The 16,299-nt window shown below is 35.1% G+C and overlaps 1 protein-coding gene across 7 annotated transcripts in view; it reads left to right on the top strand.

The window, feature by feature from the left end:
- Positions 1-1,054: 1,054 nt before the first annotated feature.
- Positions 1,055-16,299, top strand: part of LOC138321465 (uncharacterized) — a 37,356-nt gene continuing 22,111 nt past the window's right edge. The window contains exons 1-2 of one of the 7 annotated variants that reach the window (XM_069265176.1): positions 1,055-1,703; positions 3,368-3,475. In XM_069265176.1, the coding sequence (XP_069121277.1) occupies positions 1,615-1,703; positions 3,368-3,475 (197 nt within the window). In that variant the 5' untranslated portion in view covers positions 1,055-1,614. Of the gene's footprint in view, positions 1,704-2,784; positions 2,823-3,367; positions 3,476-5,008; positions 5,119-7,144; positions 7,287-11,988; positions 12,146-13,081; positions 13,274-15,365; positions 15,519-16,299 lie in introns of those variants that run through there. The other 6 variants (XM_069265179.1, XM_069265186.1, XM_069265193.1 and 3 more) reach the window with 6 other exon arrangements.

Consider the following 16,299-nt stretch of genomic DNA (forward strand, 5'->3'; position numbering starts at 1 on the left):
AAATAAAAAGTAAATAGTTCATTGTATGTAATTAAAATTTAAAAACATTTTTTTCTGATTCATATAAGTACGTTTTTGTAACATACTTAAATCTTTTCAGAGAAATCTGCAAAAGAAAAATTAAGAATTTAAAAAAAACAGAAACGGACAGATTGCGCTCTCCATGATAGAGGCCAAAATAAAGCACTTGTTTATTTATGAAAAGATAGTGAAATTTATTATTCAAAAAGTGATTTCAATATGATATATTATATGTATAGGTCCCGTGAAGAAGGCTCTTTATCCTGTTCACTTTCTGTAGCAAACCGTATATGTTGTATTAACATAAAGGGCATCGGGCGACTAGTGTGACCGATTTCACCACTGTAATAAGTGTGCTGTAGGAATATTCTGCACTACAAAATGAACAATAATATCGCTTTTAGGAGGCGCTACATAACAATTCTTTCACAGTACACTACTCCACTAAAAGAAATACCTTTAATCAACCTTAGCTTGAAATAAAACGTTTAAGTACTACAGAAATTAAACAAAGCAATTTATCCTAAGTCGATCTCTTCTAACGTTCATCTGAATGGTGATAATGAAACGACAAAGTTAGAATAGTATTAAATAAATGCCCTTAAATCACTGCTCATGAGATCAATAATTACGTATGCAAGAATAACTTAATCTATAGAAAAGAAAGGAGTGACATTCTAGAATGCGCCAGACATTTAGGATTTCTATGACTTTTTATCTGTTAGAAATAATAAAAACAAGTTTTTATCGTTTTATCTATAGATGTACATCTTATGGGATGAGGTCACCAGATGCACGATGACCATGTCTAGGTGTGTAGAGATACCAGCGTGTCTACGTGTCTGAGCTCAGTATATACCTAACTTATAACGAGATGTAAAACAATAGCATTTCAAACCACACGCCAGTAAATTAGACGTGGGGATGCATTAAATAAAATCTGAGTAATAAACTGCCTTGACCTAGAAAGAAACTTCCAGTCACAAGCTCACTGCGTGATATTGTTCCGCTGCAAGAGAATATCGTGTTATGGTGTGGTACCTTTGAAGTCTACTTTCGTTTTAGGAATATCTTGTTGAGTCGGAGAGCGCGGTGCATAATTTATTATGAGCAGATTGGGTACAGGTGACCGATATGTTTTACAACAAGGATGACATTCATACATAGCGAGATAGGAAGATTAACCTGGCGATATGTGTGTACACTCTTATCAGAGATAGCGGAGATCGGTTGATCCGGATACACAAAACACCGCTAAGTAATATTTATGTTGTGAAATCTTCAGGTCAGCATTTGACAGGTGATAGTAACGTTACTGTTCATTCTTTCAGACTGTAGAAAGTGATTCTTCAGATGAATAAAGAATTACGTACATAGAGAACTACTTAATGTCATTGACCTTTGGCAAGCTTAACGCGAATGTCGTGTATCTGCAACAATCAGCTGTGAATACGTAATGTAAACATTCGTGGTTCAATCAAATAGAGGAGGCAGATATCACCTAGAACTTCTGGATCACACCGGAGAGCGTGTGGTGCTCGACTAAAAGTGAAACCGAGTATTACGGAATAAAACTGACCAGGACTTTTCAATATGAAGGAAACACGGGCAATGTTGATCACGGTGTTCGCCATAGCGTTTGTGACTATCATCCCAATCATCCTTCTCGTCAGGGTTGTGACGTAAGTACAAAAACAACAAAAACTTATACGTGTAAATGTTTCATAGACTTGTTCTATAAAATATCTTCATCAAATACCGACGTTAACAAGTAAACTTTTCCTTTCTGCTTTTAGATATAAAAGAAATATTTCCTCATGAAAAATTTCTATTAAAAAACAAAGGCTCGGCCCATTTTATATTTTGCAAAAGGAATTTTCAAATTTTCTATTTAAATAATGATAATATAAACTGGAAACAAGAACAAGGACAATGATGGAAATAAGAATGTATGTTTGTTTTTAGATCAGAATACATATTTTTTAGATTTACAAAAGCACACGCAAACTTTTTACTTAAAAGTAGTGGATTTGTTACACTTGGCGCCTGGTATATCGAAAGCAGTTTTTTCCATATCAGAACATGATATAGATGTACGATTATCAATTTACAAACATGAATTTCATTGTTTACGTTACATAGAATACTTTGTACTTTAGGATGACCAGATTTTTCTCGCAGAAGCAGGTCAAGTTATTCACTGCATGAACAAGATAAAAAAGAAAAACATTGAGACTTTTGGTTACATTTAAATGACTTTTCTCACGCTGACTTGATTCAAAGAAAACACTCTATAAACACCACACATCCATCAGATAAATCGGTAGCTTTACATCGGTAAATGCAGATAGGTTCGGTTGCGAAATGTGCAACAAATCTTTTTTTCTGATTTTGTTCCCCGTTATCAATAAACGTCGTTTAATAGGACTTGGTTGTGGTTATAAAGTCTGGCGTCACAGAGATATCTAAGGTCACAAGAGTTAGTAGTGGACCCAGTGACCGACACATGGTTCAACTTTAAGATATTTACTACAGCGATTTAAGGCTATATTCATCGAATAGGTTTGAACTGATACTGTTACACACACACTAACACACACTGCTCAGGTCAAAGAGGTTGAAGTGGCCCGGTGAATGACCGGACAAGTCCTAATAATCAAACGACTTGTTGACTATATTTACAAAGTGATTCTCTATTTATACATAACCTCAAGACAAAATGTATTATTATTTTTCATTGTCATCCATGATTACCACGTGTTGTGAAATCTAAAGAAAATGACATTTCGATTCCTTTATAGGTAAGTAAGCTATAACAATAGGTATATCATGATTGTATTAGAATGTTAAGTACTGCAATTGTATCCTTGAACTTTATGTAACTGCATATGTGTGCTTTGATACGAAACACACATCTGTCCTAAATACATGTTAAATATGTTAAAAATCCAACAAAGAGTAAAGATAAAGATGTATTGTATAAAGGTGTTCCTTTAACTATCACAGGAGAATGTGTTGCATGTCGCTTTAGTTACTCTAGATATTTCGAGGCACTGGCTGTTTCTGGAAACGGCTAAATTTCACGAACAGTTAGCTTAACTTCTATATGTGTTCTTCTATGCAACCAAATCCTGAATTAAAATTATTCTTTGCGATACGACAAGCGTAAGTATTAATATCTTTTGACTTGTTAAGACCTGCATGGAGTAGTAACCTGGCACTGATCATAGTCCATATTGTTTATCCTGGCACAATATGATGATTTGTAAACATGTAAACACGTTATCTAGATAATATATAGCAAAGACTCATTCCTTAAGTACATGTCTTGTTCTGCTCATCACAGGTTCACAAAGGCTATGGAAGAAATCAACCAACTTCGGAACAGAAATGGTCTCAACGGTACCGACACAACTAGAAATACGTCATTTGCCTTCTTATATGGTGAAGAAAGGTATGGTTATAAACACAAGTTATGCAAAGCATATTTACATTTATCAAGACAATTGTAAATTGATTCCAAATTAATTTTGTTCAATTCATTTTTATAAAAGTATGTTTACAAGCAAATTTGTCTTGTTCTATATCGATAAATTCTACATATTTGATTGTATTTCTCATAAATTCTCATTAACTTTGTCCCCCTGATACTGTTATCATGTAGCTCTGTAATTTCCTAGAAAATGGCAACTCATACCTTATTCACTGACCTGTCTAAGCATTGTAAAGCTGAAATGATGTTTCACCAATTTAAGATGATCCATTGCCTATGTACGGTTTTTTTTCTTCATTAAATTATATGTACATTTATATGGTTTCTGGTTAGAGAATAACAATCAGAATTCTTCTCTAAGAAACGCTTCGTCAAAATCTTTTGATATTTAATGTGATATTTTATTTGTTTATGTTTAACTCTTAATTGAATTGATTTATCATTAAACTAGACCAGAAAATACAATATGATATTATAACAAAGTTAATGGCAAAAGCATACACTATAATGATAAATTATGATGAAGTTAATTAAAGAAAGTATGTCTTAAGCTTTGTTCATGTAATCATAAGTTTAGATACAATTGTTGTTTATTGAACTTCTTAAGTTGAGTTCATTTACACAAGACGACAAAATTGATTGTATTATCAATTATTTTCATTCATAAACACTGTGGGCATGGCCGTGTATTTGAGTGTTAAAGGGTAAATTATTTACAAATATATAAATGTACGTCGCATTCGTGTATTGGCAGAAAACTCAGATACGAATAATACGCTTTGCGGTCAGTGCCACTCATAATATTGGTTTCAATACAAAACTATCGGTCAGTTCCAATTCGACCCCTAGGATCGGTCAGTTGTACGTAAACCGTCTAATTAATAAGGAATTACAGCCCAGTGCAAAACTTTGTCAAAGTCTAACGCTTACAAATATATATGTCAATATTAAGCAGGCCATTGTGGTCTCCTTATGGACATGCAATGGCCTCACGGTCAGTGCCATACTGCTGCAGGGAAAGCTTTATATGTCTAATGCAAAAGAATCGACGGCGAATTTTGGGACGCTTCCAACTTATAGTGAGAAGCAGACGATGTGAATGTCCGCCCGGCCGGCCCCTAAAACACACACTTATCCTCATATTCTGTCCATGCAGGTAGCTAAGGTGAATGACCCTTAACCTGTGCAGGAAATTAAAAACCCGAACTTTCACCTGTACGTCGAATCAGATATAAATTCTTGCTGAGGTGATGAATACTATCAGAAAAAAAATTGTTTTTATATTTGTGTTTGAGTTGGGCGTGTGTAATTTCTAATCTGAATCATAAAGAATATACGACCTTAGCACGTGGGCTTAGACCTCGATTCCTGTAAAATGGCAGACGGATTATAATCTGTTTGATATAAACATCATTAATCACTTGACTGATGTTGATCAGGTGAATTGAGAGGCAGGCATTTCTCTAATGAGAGTTGTACCAGACGGATAGAGTCTTACGCTAGGTGATGATGGATAAAGTGAGGTCTCGTCACGTTTTTGTGTTGGTTCTAGGTGTAGGAACATTAGTTACAGTGGCTGTTCTCATGATCGCTAGTATAACAAGGTAAGTCTATCATCAATTTATAATGTAGATTGTCCAGTTAGTTTTTATTATCCTTAGTCGAATCTTCACCGATACCCACTGGGTCAAAATGTGTCTATCATAAATACATATAGAAAATATTTCTTGAATATATCCTGTAGTTCAGTACTTCGTCTATGTTAAGAATAGCTGTTATGTTATCTTTTGATCTTTTATTACCTGTTATTGCATGAAGTAGTCTTTACTATTCTAAGTAAAATCCTCCTTGATAACCACTGGGTTGTCTTTGCTCTGATATAGGCAAACCATCAGACCCAACGTTGTTGACTTTCTCAGCAGAGTTCAGTCAAGTAGTAGAAACAAGAATATTCATGTCAACTTTTAGTGATGTTTTAAATAGTCTAGAGAGAGGTGGCCAGTCTAGCTCTAATCGTAACATCTAGATTCCCAAGGAGTATTATTAAATATATTTGTATATAATGACGAGATAAGTCAGAGATAAGTCAATAAGTAGATTGTCGATAACCCGAACATATGCGTCCCCAAGTAAAATCGTCTGGATTAATTTTTTTCGGACTGCATAATTACGTTTACAAAGCCATCACTGATAATTACGTCCGGATCATGAATTTTCCGGACTACCGTTATTATACTGTATGATAAGTCGTGCAGTTTTCTCGGTCAGTTTCCTCAGTGACTATTCTTTAAAACATGGCTATCGTTGCAAAAGATATGTGCTATTCTTATCTGAATTTTCCTTGATGCTTTCTGGGTCGTGTATACACTTCTGATTGTAACGTCTTTACTGTCTAAATTATGACCAGGTCTACAGTTGTTTACATATAACTCATTCACCCGTAAATACGCAGCTTAACTTTTTAATTCAAAGGACGGAACAGTCTATGATAAATTTTCCTATGTGAATTAGTTAAGCGAATAGAGAAGTGAACTATTGCATATTTCTTTAGTTATTAGTTTTAGTCATAGTATTTAGTAAAACTATGAACATGGTCACTTGTCGGTCTGCTTCCAGTGTTATTATTAAAATCGTGGAAGACCACATGTTGAATAATGTCCTCTAAGTTATTTTGTAATATCATCATAATCGTGGTGAGATTTGATTGCTAACAAAAAAGAAACTATTTCATCTAGATCTTCATCCAATGAATTATACAACGTATTTACCGAATTACTAAATAACTCAACAGGAAATGTAATGCGTTATGATATTGATTATGTCATTTGTAAGATAAATGTCAATATCTGAGAAACGGGTTATAGCACAACACATACACAACAGCGTGATATTGTAAAAACAAACTTCATAAATGTGTACACAGTATTCAAATGTCGTATATGAGTACGTAATACAACAAACTTTCTGATTACACATGGAGAGGAAAACCTATTTAACAAAGTCTTGATATCGGAGTAGTCCTATATATACCAGTGTTCACAAGTGCCTACTTCAAGTAACCTTCTCTTCCAAGTAGCGTGTTTCCTTTATACTTTGAATGCATTATGGTTGTTTTCTTATATTCATAAACTTATTCAATCAACTGTGCAAAACGCTTAGTTGTTATTGCAAGATTTTAAAAACATCTTGGCACAGCTCCTTTGCTATTTGGTTAGAATGTAGTCAATGGCATATCAAGGTAAAGGACAGCTTAATGGCACCCCGTCCAATGCTACAAAAGGACTGTACTGTAAATAGCACTCTCGAATATGTTTAATGTATTCCCAGAACTAAAACATACTGGTACGTGTAATAACTGCATTGTGATATGTGCGAGTATTGGAACGGCCTGTGTGGACATTCACGCGCGTACACGCTGAATCAATCGAAACATTTATGACATTTGTCTGTGCTCTCACTATATACCATGCATGACCTAGTCGAACAACTTGATATGTGCGTGTAATTATTACATGTAAGCCTGTCTGGGCATTTGTGGTCAGTGGACCAAGGCGTCCTCGTGCGAGTAAACATTGAGCTTGCATTGTATACGTGTAAATACGGTAGTAGTGTACCCGCTGTAAATGCACGTGAATATCAATGACAATGCGCTAGACATACTCTATGTGTGCCATCCAGACTAACTATACACCCACACTGGTACAAAGTACGTTCATAAATGAGGCATGGCTCAGATTCATGGAGTTATTTCAGGATATTCCGACTCATGGATGTAAGTATCCAAAAACTAATAGTACTCTTGGATGTACAAGAACTTTATATATAAATGTTCACGATTTATAAATATAAATTTCAACTACGGCGTTAAGACTTCCTTGGGGAGCAATTGAATGACATATGTCTATAGGTAGTGTATGTAGGCACACATGTTTTCATGTTAGCTGAAACATTTATCTTTTATCAATTTGTAAGTGTATCGTTCCGAACTGAAATTTGCGCCCCACGAAAATGCCATTTTAATTTTTTTCGAACTCACACAATTGTGTAAACGAGAAATATGGCGATTCTGGCTTGCTGTTACTAAGCAATTAGCTCTGCTTTCTGCATAACTATCTCGAAAAGTTAATTGACAAAAATACCAATTTCGTAGCATTTAAATACAATATTCTCAACAGCGTAATATACTTATTTCTAGGCAAACTTCGGCATATATATGTATATATTGGTATTCTTTTGCACACAATTCGTATACAATAATGCCTAGTATGACTGCACGCGCCTATGTTTACCAACAGAGATCAAGAGTTGAAGGTCGTTTTGTATTGTAGTCCTGTTCTTTACACGTGCAGCGTGTCCCATTACACATATTTAGGGGAACGTTTGGTACATACAAAATGATATATATCATATATATTGAAAACATTCTTGTTATTGCAATATGTTTACTCGTACATTAGAGGCATTTGATAAAAAATTAATTTTATATTTTAGTTCGTTTACCTGGGCCCAGTGTCTTAACGTTTCTTGGCTTTAAGGAATACCTTAACTTAGAAATATCCATTGAACAATAACATTACAGGAGTTATGGAAAATGTCATAACATTTTTGCTTTAGCTTCGGTAATGTTTTTCTTTGGGGAATTATAAGATAGGCGATTTCTTAACGTTAAAGAAATGCTATGAAACGAAGAAAACTAAGCCTTGTATTATCCGAATTATCTGCAGTATTGTCGGATGTTTTTCTAGAAACATGTGGTGCTGATTTTGCTTGATGTTGGTTTTGATTTTCTCAAACGAATTTACGATGAACAATTGCTAAATGTTAAAGTTTATGATCCCAACTAATTATCAGAGTGAATGACGTTGTTTCTACTTAGATGAAGATAAAGTCGTCTGTAAAAAGAGCAAACGTTTCCGCTGCAAAGAAACACATTAATAACATACCGCAGCCTCCGAAAATGTACATACATTCACACAAACACATTGTCTAAATGGGAAGTCGTCCTTAAATTACCCTGGTTGTTAAAAGGACGTATATAAACCAACCCGTCAATCATCTTTATTTTTCATACGAAAACGAGACTGAAGATTATGCAAAAACAGTGTGAACCATGCCATATATATTGCAAAAGTCATTTTTGGAAAGTCGAGCCGGATAACGAACTAACTCTTAAAATCTTGCTATATCTAAATTATCTTGTTTCTTGAGGTATTTGAATATGCAGTAGGTATCGCTGACCTATACTTAGAGGGGCTAGCCGTAATAGTTTATTCAACTTATTGCTTAATAGTGACAGTGATTTGAGAAAGTTTACTGTGACTAAGTACACGAAATCACCGGATCACTGTGTATTCCGACGAACTTGTATGACCTTTCCCTTCCTTATTAACAAATAAAACGTGCAAAATCCGGAAACCTGCCTATACTGACCGAATATTCTAGTGTAGGTGACAAGATACACCGAATGCATCATTTTGCTGAAGAAAGCAATGTTGATTATGTTGCCATTAATCATGTCCAAAATCCCGGTTAATTGTGTGAATTAATTCGGAGAGTAACCGACACAGCTTTAATGGAATAATCTGTTTATCTTAATGTTCCAAATGGTCCATTAGTAAATACAGTTCCCACCTGCGTCACGTCTTTCTTCTCCTGTTAATGAATCGAAAATATTCGTGGTGTCTTTTTTGTGTGTCTTTTTAGGTCACCTGAGACGAAGTCTCAAGTGACCTATAATCGCCTTTTGTCCGTCGTGCGTCGTCCGTCGTATTGCGATATACAATTTACTTTTTCGACTTCTTCTCCAAAACTACCTAACCAAATTTGTTGAAATTTTGCAGAAACCTTCCATAGCCAAAGGTCAACAAAAATTGTGAATTATATGGTCCCAGCCCTCCAGTGGCCTAAGGGGTGGGCCAAAAGGGGTCAAATAGGCTAAAACTTCAAAAATCTTCTTCTGAAATTCCAGAAATGGCAGAATCAAATACTCTTCAAAGATTGAAAGGTCTTGAGGTCCTTTAAAAAAATTGTGAATTATATGACCCTGGGGTCTCGGGTTCCCTCCTGGGGAGGGGGTCAAATTTACTATAGTTTATATAGGGAAAACACGTTTTTGAGCATTATCTGGTCATTTGTAATAGGAAATAAGTCAAATGTTGTCAGAATTATCAGTATGAGATGGCCATTCGATCCTATTAACAATTTTCCCACGACTGACCCCCAGGAGCCTGAGAGGTGGGGCCAAAAGGGGTCAAATAGGCTGAAATTTCAAAAAATTTCTTCTAAAATTCCAGAACTGGCAGAATCAAATACTCTTCATAGATTGAAAGGTCTTGAGGTCCTTTACAAAAATTGTTAATTATTTGACCTTGGGATCCCGTGTTTCCCCCTGGGGAGGGGACAAGTTTACTATAGTTTATATAGGAAAAACATATTTATGAACGTTATTTTCTTATTTTTCATAGGAAATTAGTCAAACTGGGCTAGAATATTTAGCCTGAGATAGCATTTTATCGTCATATCCATATTTGTCTTGGCTGACCCCCAGGGGCCTTAGGGGCCGGGGCAAAGGGGGTCAAATAGGCTAAAACTTTTTCTGAATTCACAGATTTGATGGAACCAGATACTCTTCATAGGTTGGAAGGTCTTAAGGCCCTTTACAAAAATGTGAATTTCATGGCCCTCGGATCTCAGATTTTCCCCTGGGGAGGGGGTCAAATTTTCTATAGTTTATATAGGAAAAACAAAATTATGAACATTATTTTCTTTGTTTTCATAGGAAATTAGTCAATTATTAGCCTGAGAAGGCTATGCAACATCATATCCATATTGATCCTGGCGGATCCCCAGGGGCCAGAGGGGCGGGGCCAAAAGAGTTCAAACTGGCAAACTTTTCAAAATTATTTTGAATTCACAGATCGATGGAACCAAGGCCCTTTACAAAAATGTGAATTTCATGGCCTTGGGATCTCAGATTTTTCCCTGGGGAGGGAGTAAAATTTACTAAAGTTCATATAGGAAAAACACATTTATGAATATTATTTGCTTAGTTTTAACAGGAAATGAATCAAACTGGGTTAGAATTATTAGCCTGAAATAGCATTTTAACACCATATTGGACCTGGCTGACCCCCAGGGACCAGAGGGGCGGGGCCAAAATGGTTCAAAATGGCTAAAATTTCAAAAATCTTCTTCTGAATTCACAGGTTTGATGGAACCAAATAATTTTCATAGATTAAAAGTGAAATTTATAAAATCACTGACACTGACTGACTTTTAGTTTGGTTTTGTCGTTTAACGTTGGGCAAAGCAAATTTGAATTTTAAGCATAAGGTTTGGTAACATAGTAAACAAACTATCAAAATGAAAAACAAAAAATAAAAAAGGGTGACATTTGAATTTATTTCTAATAATCCACCATGTAGATTAAAACATGGAATAATGATTAGCAATGCAACTATACAATAATAGCAACTACAAACACTACAACTTAACAATAAAATTTTATCAAAATTATGCAAGCCTAAGTGGGGTTGACCCAAAAACCGCCGTTAATACCTACATGATATATGTAATATCAAGACGGTTTTCCCCGCTTATAATTTTTTATGATTATCTTATCTCATCTATTCTATTGTTATTACTTTATGTCGATAGAACAAGTCTCACCTGATATATCAACTCATTTTACCAATATTTGATTGGTACCGAAACTGAAAATAATTTGACATTGAAGGAACTGTGGTGATATCCTCTACGACAAACAAAACACTTATTCTACCAATCTCCATTTCCTGGAAAGCTTTCGGACATTTCTGACACGATTATCTTTCAAAATATTACGATAACCGCGTTTTTTAGAAAAATAATATAGAATTATTTCCTTAATACTTTTTCCCGTTGATAACACAATTTTATTTCGTCAATGTCGGATTTAAACAGCGCATTAACATGTTTGTATCATGCTTAAACCAACACTTGTTCTGGCGTATAATTAAGTGTGTTTCCGTATCAATAACTTGAGTGACATTTGACCTTCCTGTACTTCTGTGACTGAAATGAAGGAACTAATTGAACCACGATGAATGGCATTTCTTGATATATCTATAAAATATTTGTGAGAATAATAATTTTGTATTAAATAGTAACAGCGAATCTCTAGCAAATATGTTGTACCTTTATCTGAAAATGACCTAGCTATTATATGTACTCGATTAACGGAATAACGACGAGAACGCTTGGTTTAAAAATTAGTGGCGGCATTCCCAGCTGACATTAATATTTCAGACTGATATCAGATGAATCGCAGATAATACCTTTCCATAGAAATTTTTAATTAATGAAATGTTACGCTGATAGAAATCTTTCAAGTTGCCAGTTTGGATGATATTACCTAGAAATCACATAGTTTCCCATGGTCTTAATATAGATCATGACGTGCACGGGGTTTCCCCCTACAGCATAACATAATTAGAAAACGACATTGTAAACACAGCAGGATAGATCACATACTAGGATTTATAAACGATACTGACTGAAAATGGCTAAATCGCAAATGATGCAGTGTGGTCTGTGTGTTGTAATGGAACTACTAATCTTCTTCGTTGTCGTGGTGGATACAGCTTTCCGAATGTAAGTAAAATACCGACACAGACTGTTACATTGATACACGACAAAGTATATACATAAACCGCCTTAGACGACATTTTAAGTATTGATAGGTCTACAGCTTACAACACTGTGCGCGAATATAGCGTATTCACTGCCTTGTCTATGATAAATATTTTAGTTTTTAATTGATGATATAGGAGATTTATATTTTGATTCGTGTTACAGGGGAATACTTATCAATATATATGGCTGTCTGGCTATGTTACAAGGGACTGACATTTTGCGATTTTATAGACACTATAATCAGATTCTTGGTTTGTCATAATGTCATTTTCTACCCTAAATTAAATATCAAATATACTCCATTAATTTCTCTTATAAACATTATGGTTTTTTCCTGATTTATTTCAGTTTTTCCGTTCCGGAATGTTTTCTCACAATTTGTAAACAAACTGTACCTGATGTTAAAGCTTGACTGTAGAAATTGCGGCGACACACTTAATTGCTACTTAAACTGATAGATATTAAACTATTGATTGCATATGAACAAATATTGATCTCAGGTTAGACAATGCATGCCTATTTCATTAGCATATTGGAGTGCGATCCGGACTCAACCACCCTATACCGGTTGAAGCCGGAATGCTTGCCGCTTAATATATGTTAAAAGCACACAGCCGTATAAAACGGCGGAGCGGAACTAGGATAGGGAGACTTAGGAAACAAGCTGATCAGTTGAAAATAAATACTAAACGCCGAATGCGTGTGGATTACTTGGAGAAAGATTTCTCCATAGAGCATCATAATTCCTCATAATAGATCGTGATTTATGAATATATTTTGTAGGAAATGTATTTTAAATCCGAAACATTCCCCTTCGGTTCCCCATACATGTTCCAGTTGACAGCACACGTTTGTAAACTCACGGTGAACCTGCCTAGCTATACATATTGTAACTGAAGTGTTTACTATTTTATATGTAACCTTTTGCGGCATTTTGAGAGATATTTTAAGGAATAGGAAGGTGCATGACTTGGAAATGGACATTATGATTACAAATCATATTTCCGCTCGACAAATGTTAGGGATATGGTTGATCATGGAGATAGCTGTCATTATTATCAGTTTAACGGGGACCCTGATGAAAATGTGAGTAGTTATTTATAACCGTTAGACATTCAGCCTTAACATATCAAATTATCCTCAATGAGTATCGCACTTGTGTTGTATAACTGTTTGAATCTCAGCTCGTGTAATTTCCACAAAATAGATAATTTGTATACATAAATATATACTTATCGGGCCATATTTGATCTGCTATCATCTTAACCCTTATATCAAAAATGTATTGTTTAAACTAATGAAAACAAATGTTTGCATCAAGAATGGCAGGAAAGGCTTGTCAATAAAGACAATGTGCATTAACAATGGCAGGAAAGACTTAACAAAGAGTGTAAACAAAGGAAGTGGCCCCAGCTCATATGTTTATCATTATCTGCACTATATGTATTATATCTCTTTCCTTTGTTATGTACAGTTTTGTATGTAAGGTTCACATTTTTTTTTTCATTTTCTTGATGAATTTATTTTCTTAATTTGTATTTACACTATATGTCTGCATACAGTATATCTCTGCTTTCGCCAAATGCAATGGAATTGAAATGAATTGCAAAGAAATTTCTTCCTCCATCATAAGCGATAGTGCAGGCTATCAAATTATCTTCAATATGTCCCAGAAAAACGAATTGTAAATTTTAGAAATATTAGCTCTTGTTTTAACATGACAATGTCTTAGAAGACACCAATTCGTTCTACTCCGTCGCTCTGTGACTTGACTGTACCTAATTTGTGTATGTGCCAACTGTTAAGTCGAGAAAATTCTACCACCAGGTCGTTAATATATATATCAGGCATTGTGCTGTGTGTGAATGTCGCCCGCTCTTGACGATATATCAGTTACAAGCCTTACGTCAGCTTCGTATGTATATAAATAAAGCATTATATACATGGCACTTAAACAGCTAATAACTTCAAATCTAGTATTCTGTGTCCGAAATGTGTGACATTGATTTCATTCCTAGTGCTATAAAAACATATCAAATATTAATATTGTCAACAGATTTATAGCCGCCATATCGTTAAGATTCAATCCAGTCGTTCAATTCGTTGGTTGAATATCGGTTTTATTTTGCAGTTTCAGAATGTCTATGATAAAACAATGATTGTAAATACACAAAATCAATATAGCTTATTTTTATAATCTATTTGGGCTAAAATTCGTCTACGACAAATAATATAAGTACGTTTGCAGTAATATCGACATAACATCAATCTCATAAAGGAAGTAAACTGGAAGTACCTAGTGCCATCACTAGTACATAAAGGAAGTAAACTGGAAGTACCTAGTGCCATCCCTGGCACATAAAGGAAGTAAACTGGAAGTACCTAGTGCCATCCCTGGTACATAAAGGAAGTAAACTGGAAGTACCTAGTGCCATCCCTGGCACATAAAGGAAGTAAACTGGAAGTACCTAGTGCCATCCCTGGTACATAAAGGAAGTAAACTGGAAGTACCTAGTGCCATCCCTGGTACATAAAGGAAGTAAACTGGAAGTACCTAGTGCCATCCCTGGCACATAAAGGAAGTAAACTGGAAGTACCTAGTGCCATCCCTGGTACATAAAGGAAGTAAACTGGAAGTACCTAGTGCCATCCCTGGCACAGAATCTTACAGAACGGTCTACCTGTATACCCTTTCACCTATATATATAAATAGGTCGTTTTCCACTGTAATTAGTAATATTCCATTGCATACAGTTTTAATCGAACACTAATTTACATAACATCGGAAATCCATTTGTCGTAAAAATACGCTGCTGACATATATTTTGGTCGGGAATGCATTCGAACAATGTGCGTTTATATCATCGGGTGCATGTCACAGCTGTTCGCTATCCGACATTGTATATGTGTACTTTCACTTTTGATTTGAGGGAAATATATGCTTTAGTGCTTTGGAAACAACAGGAAACCTATGATACGTTCCTTCAGGAACTTTAAGATGGTTACTATTTCAAACTGCAGCAATACATGTACCTGAAGGCGGCAAAACAATTGCATTCGCAGTGCAGATGTGACAGTTTCTCATATTTTACCACTGCTAAACATAGGTGATTCTTTGTTTTGGAAAGTTCTCGTCATTTTGCGATATTTACAGTGATGTTTTGACAGTTTCTTGACGTTTTGTGATACGCACTTTGATGTTTTGATAGTTTCTCGTCGTTAAACTCTGCTATTTGACACTGGCAATGGAGCTCATACCTAGATGGGTCTCCTGGCTAGCCACAGAGAGCTGTGTTTTATGCGTTTGTCTTATGGGTGCTATCTTGCGATGGTGAGTATTGAAGTTTATTTTGAATATTCAAATTTAAAAACAATCAAGCATTGTAAAGGATTTTGCACAAAACTATACTTTTATTAACACACCATCCCTTGGCATTCTTTAGCATGGGAAAGACGTAAGGAATACGGTTCATTTTTATTTTACCATTTATATCTATCTAAGTGATGAAAGTTACAGGTATGCCAATGCACTTGCTCATATTCTCTTAATTCCACCAGGAACATTTGTCATTTCTATACAAACAGGGGCACACAACCCTACATGTCTGTCCTATAGCGTTTTCAGTAGCAGTTAAATGCGGAAGTCTCAATACGAGGTTTTAAATTTCAAAAAGCCCACTGTTTGTGCACCACAATCTAAAATAGCACATTATATCAATATCTCGGTAAAACAATACTATTGCTGAAACATGTAACGTTGCAGTATCTCATTGAGACTTTGGGTAAATATTTAGGGGTTGCACTCATGTCGTGTTATCAGTCATCTTGTTGTTGTTCTTTGTGTCGGCTGATAGGATGTGGTTTTATAGATGGCTGATTGTCTGACTACCTATCGTACAGTAATCTAGCAAACAGCTTTATCTGGCATGCTTCCTGATGTTGGTACCAACATTATACTGCACTCTTCTTTATACATATATCAGAAATCAAACTTAAAACAAACAGTTCCAATTAAAGCTGTAATTAGGATCATTTCATTATATTCAATTCATCATTTATTATGGCACTCGAAAAATTGAAAATGGCTAGATTCAGCGGGTTTTTTTAATTTC

Source organism: Argopecten irradians, chromosome 4, assembly GCF_041381155.1.
Source record: "Argopecten irradians isolate NY chromosome 4, Ai_NY, whole genome shotgun sequence".
Lineage (NCBI taxonomy): Eukaryota > Metazoa > Mollusca > Bivalvia > Pectinida > Pectinidae > Argopecten > Argopecten irradians.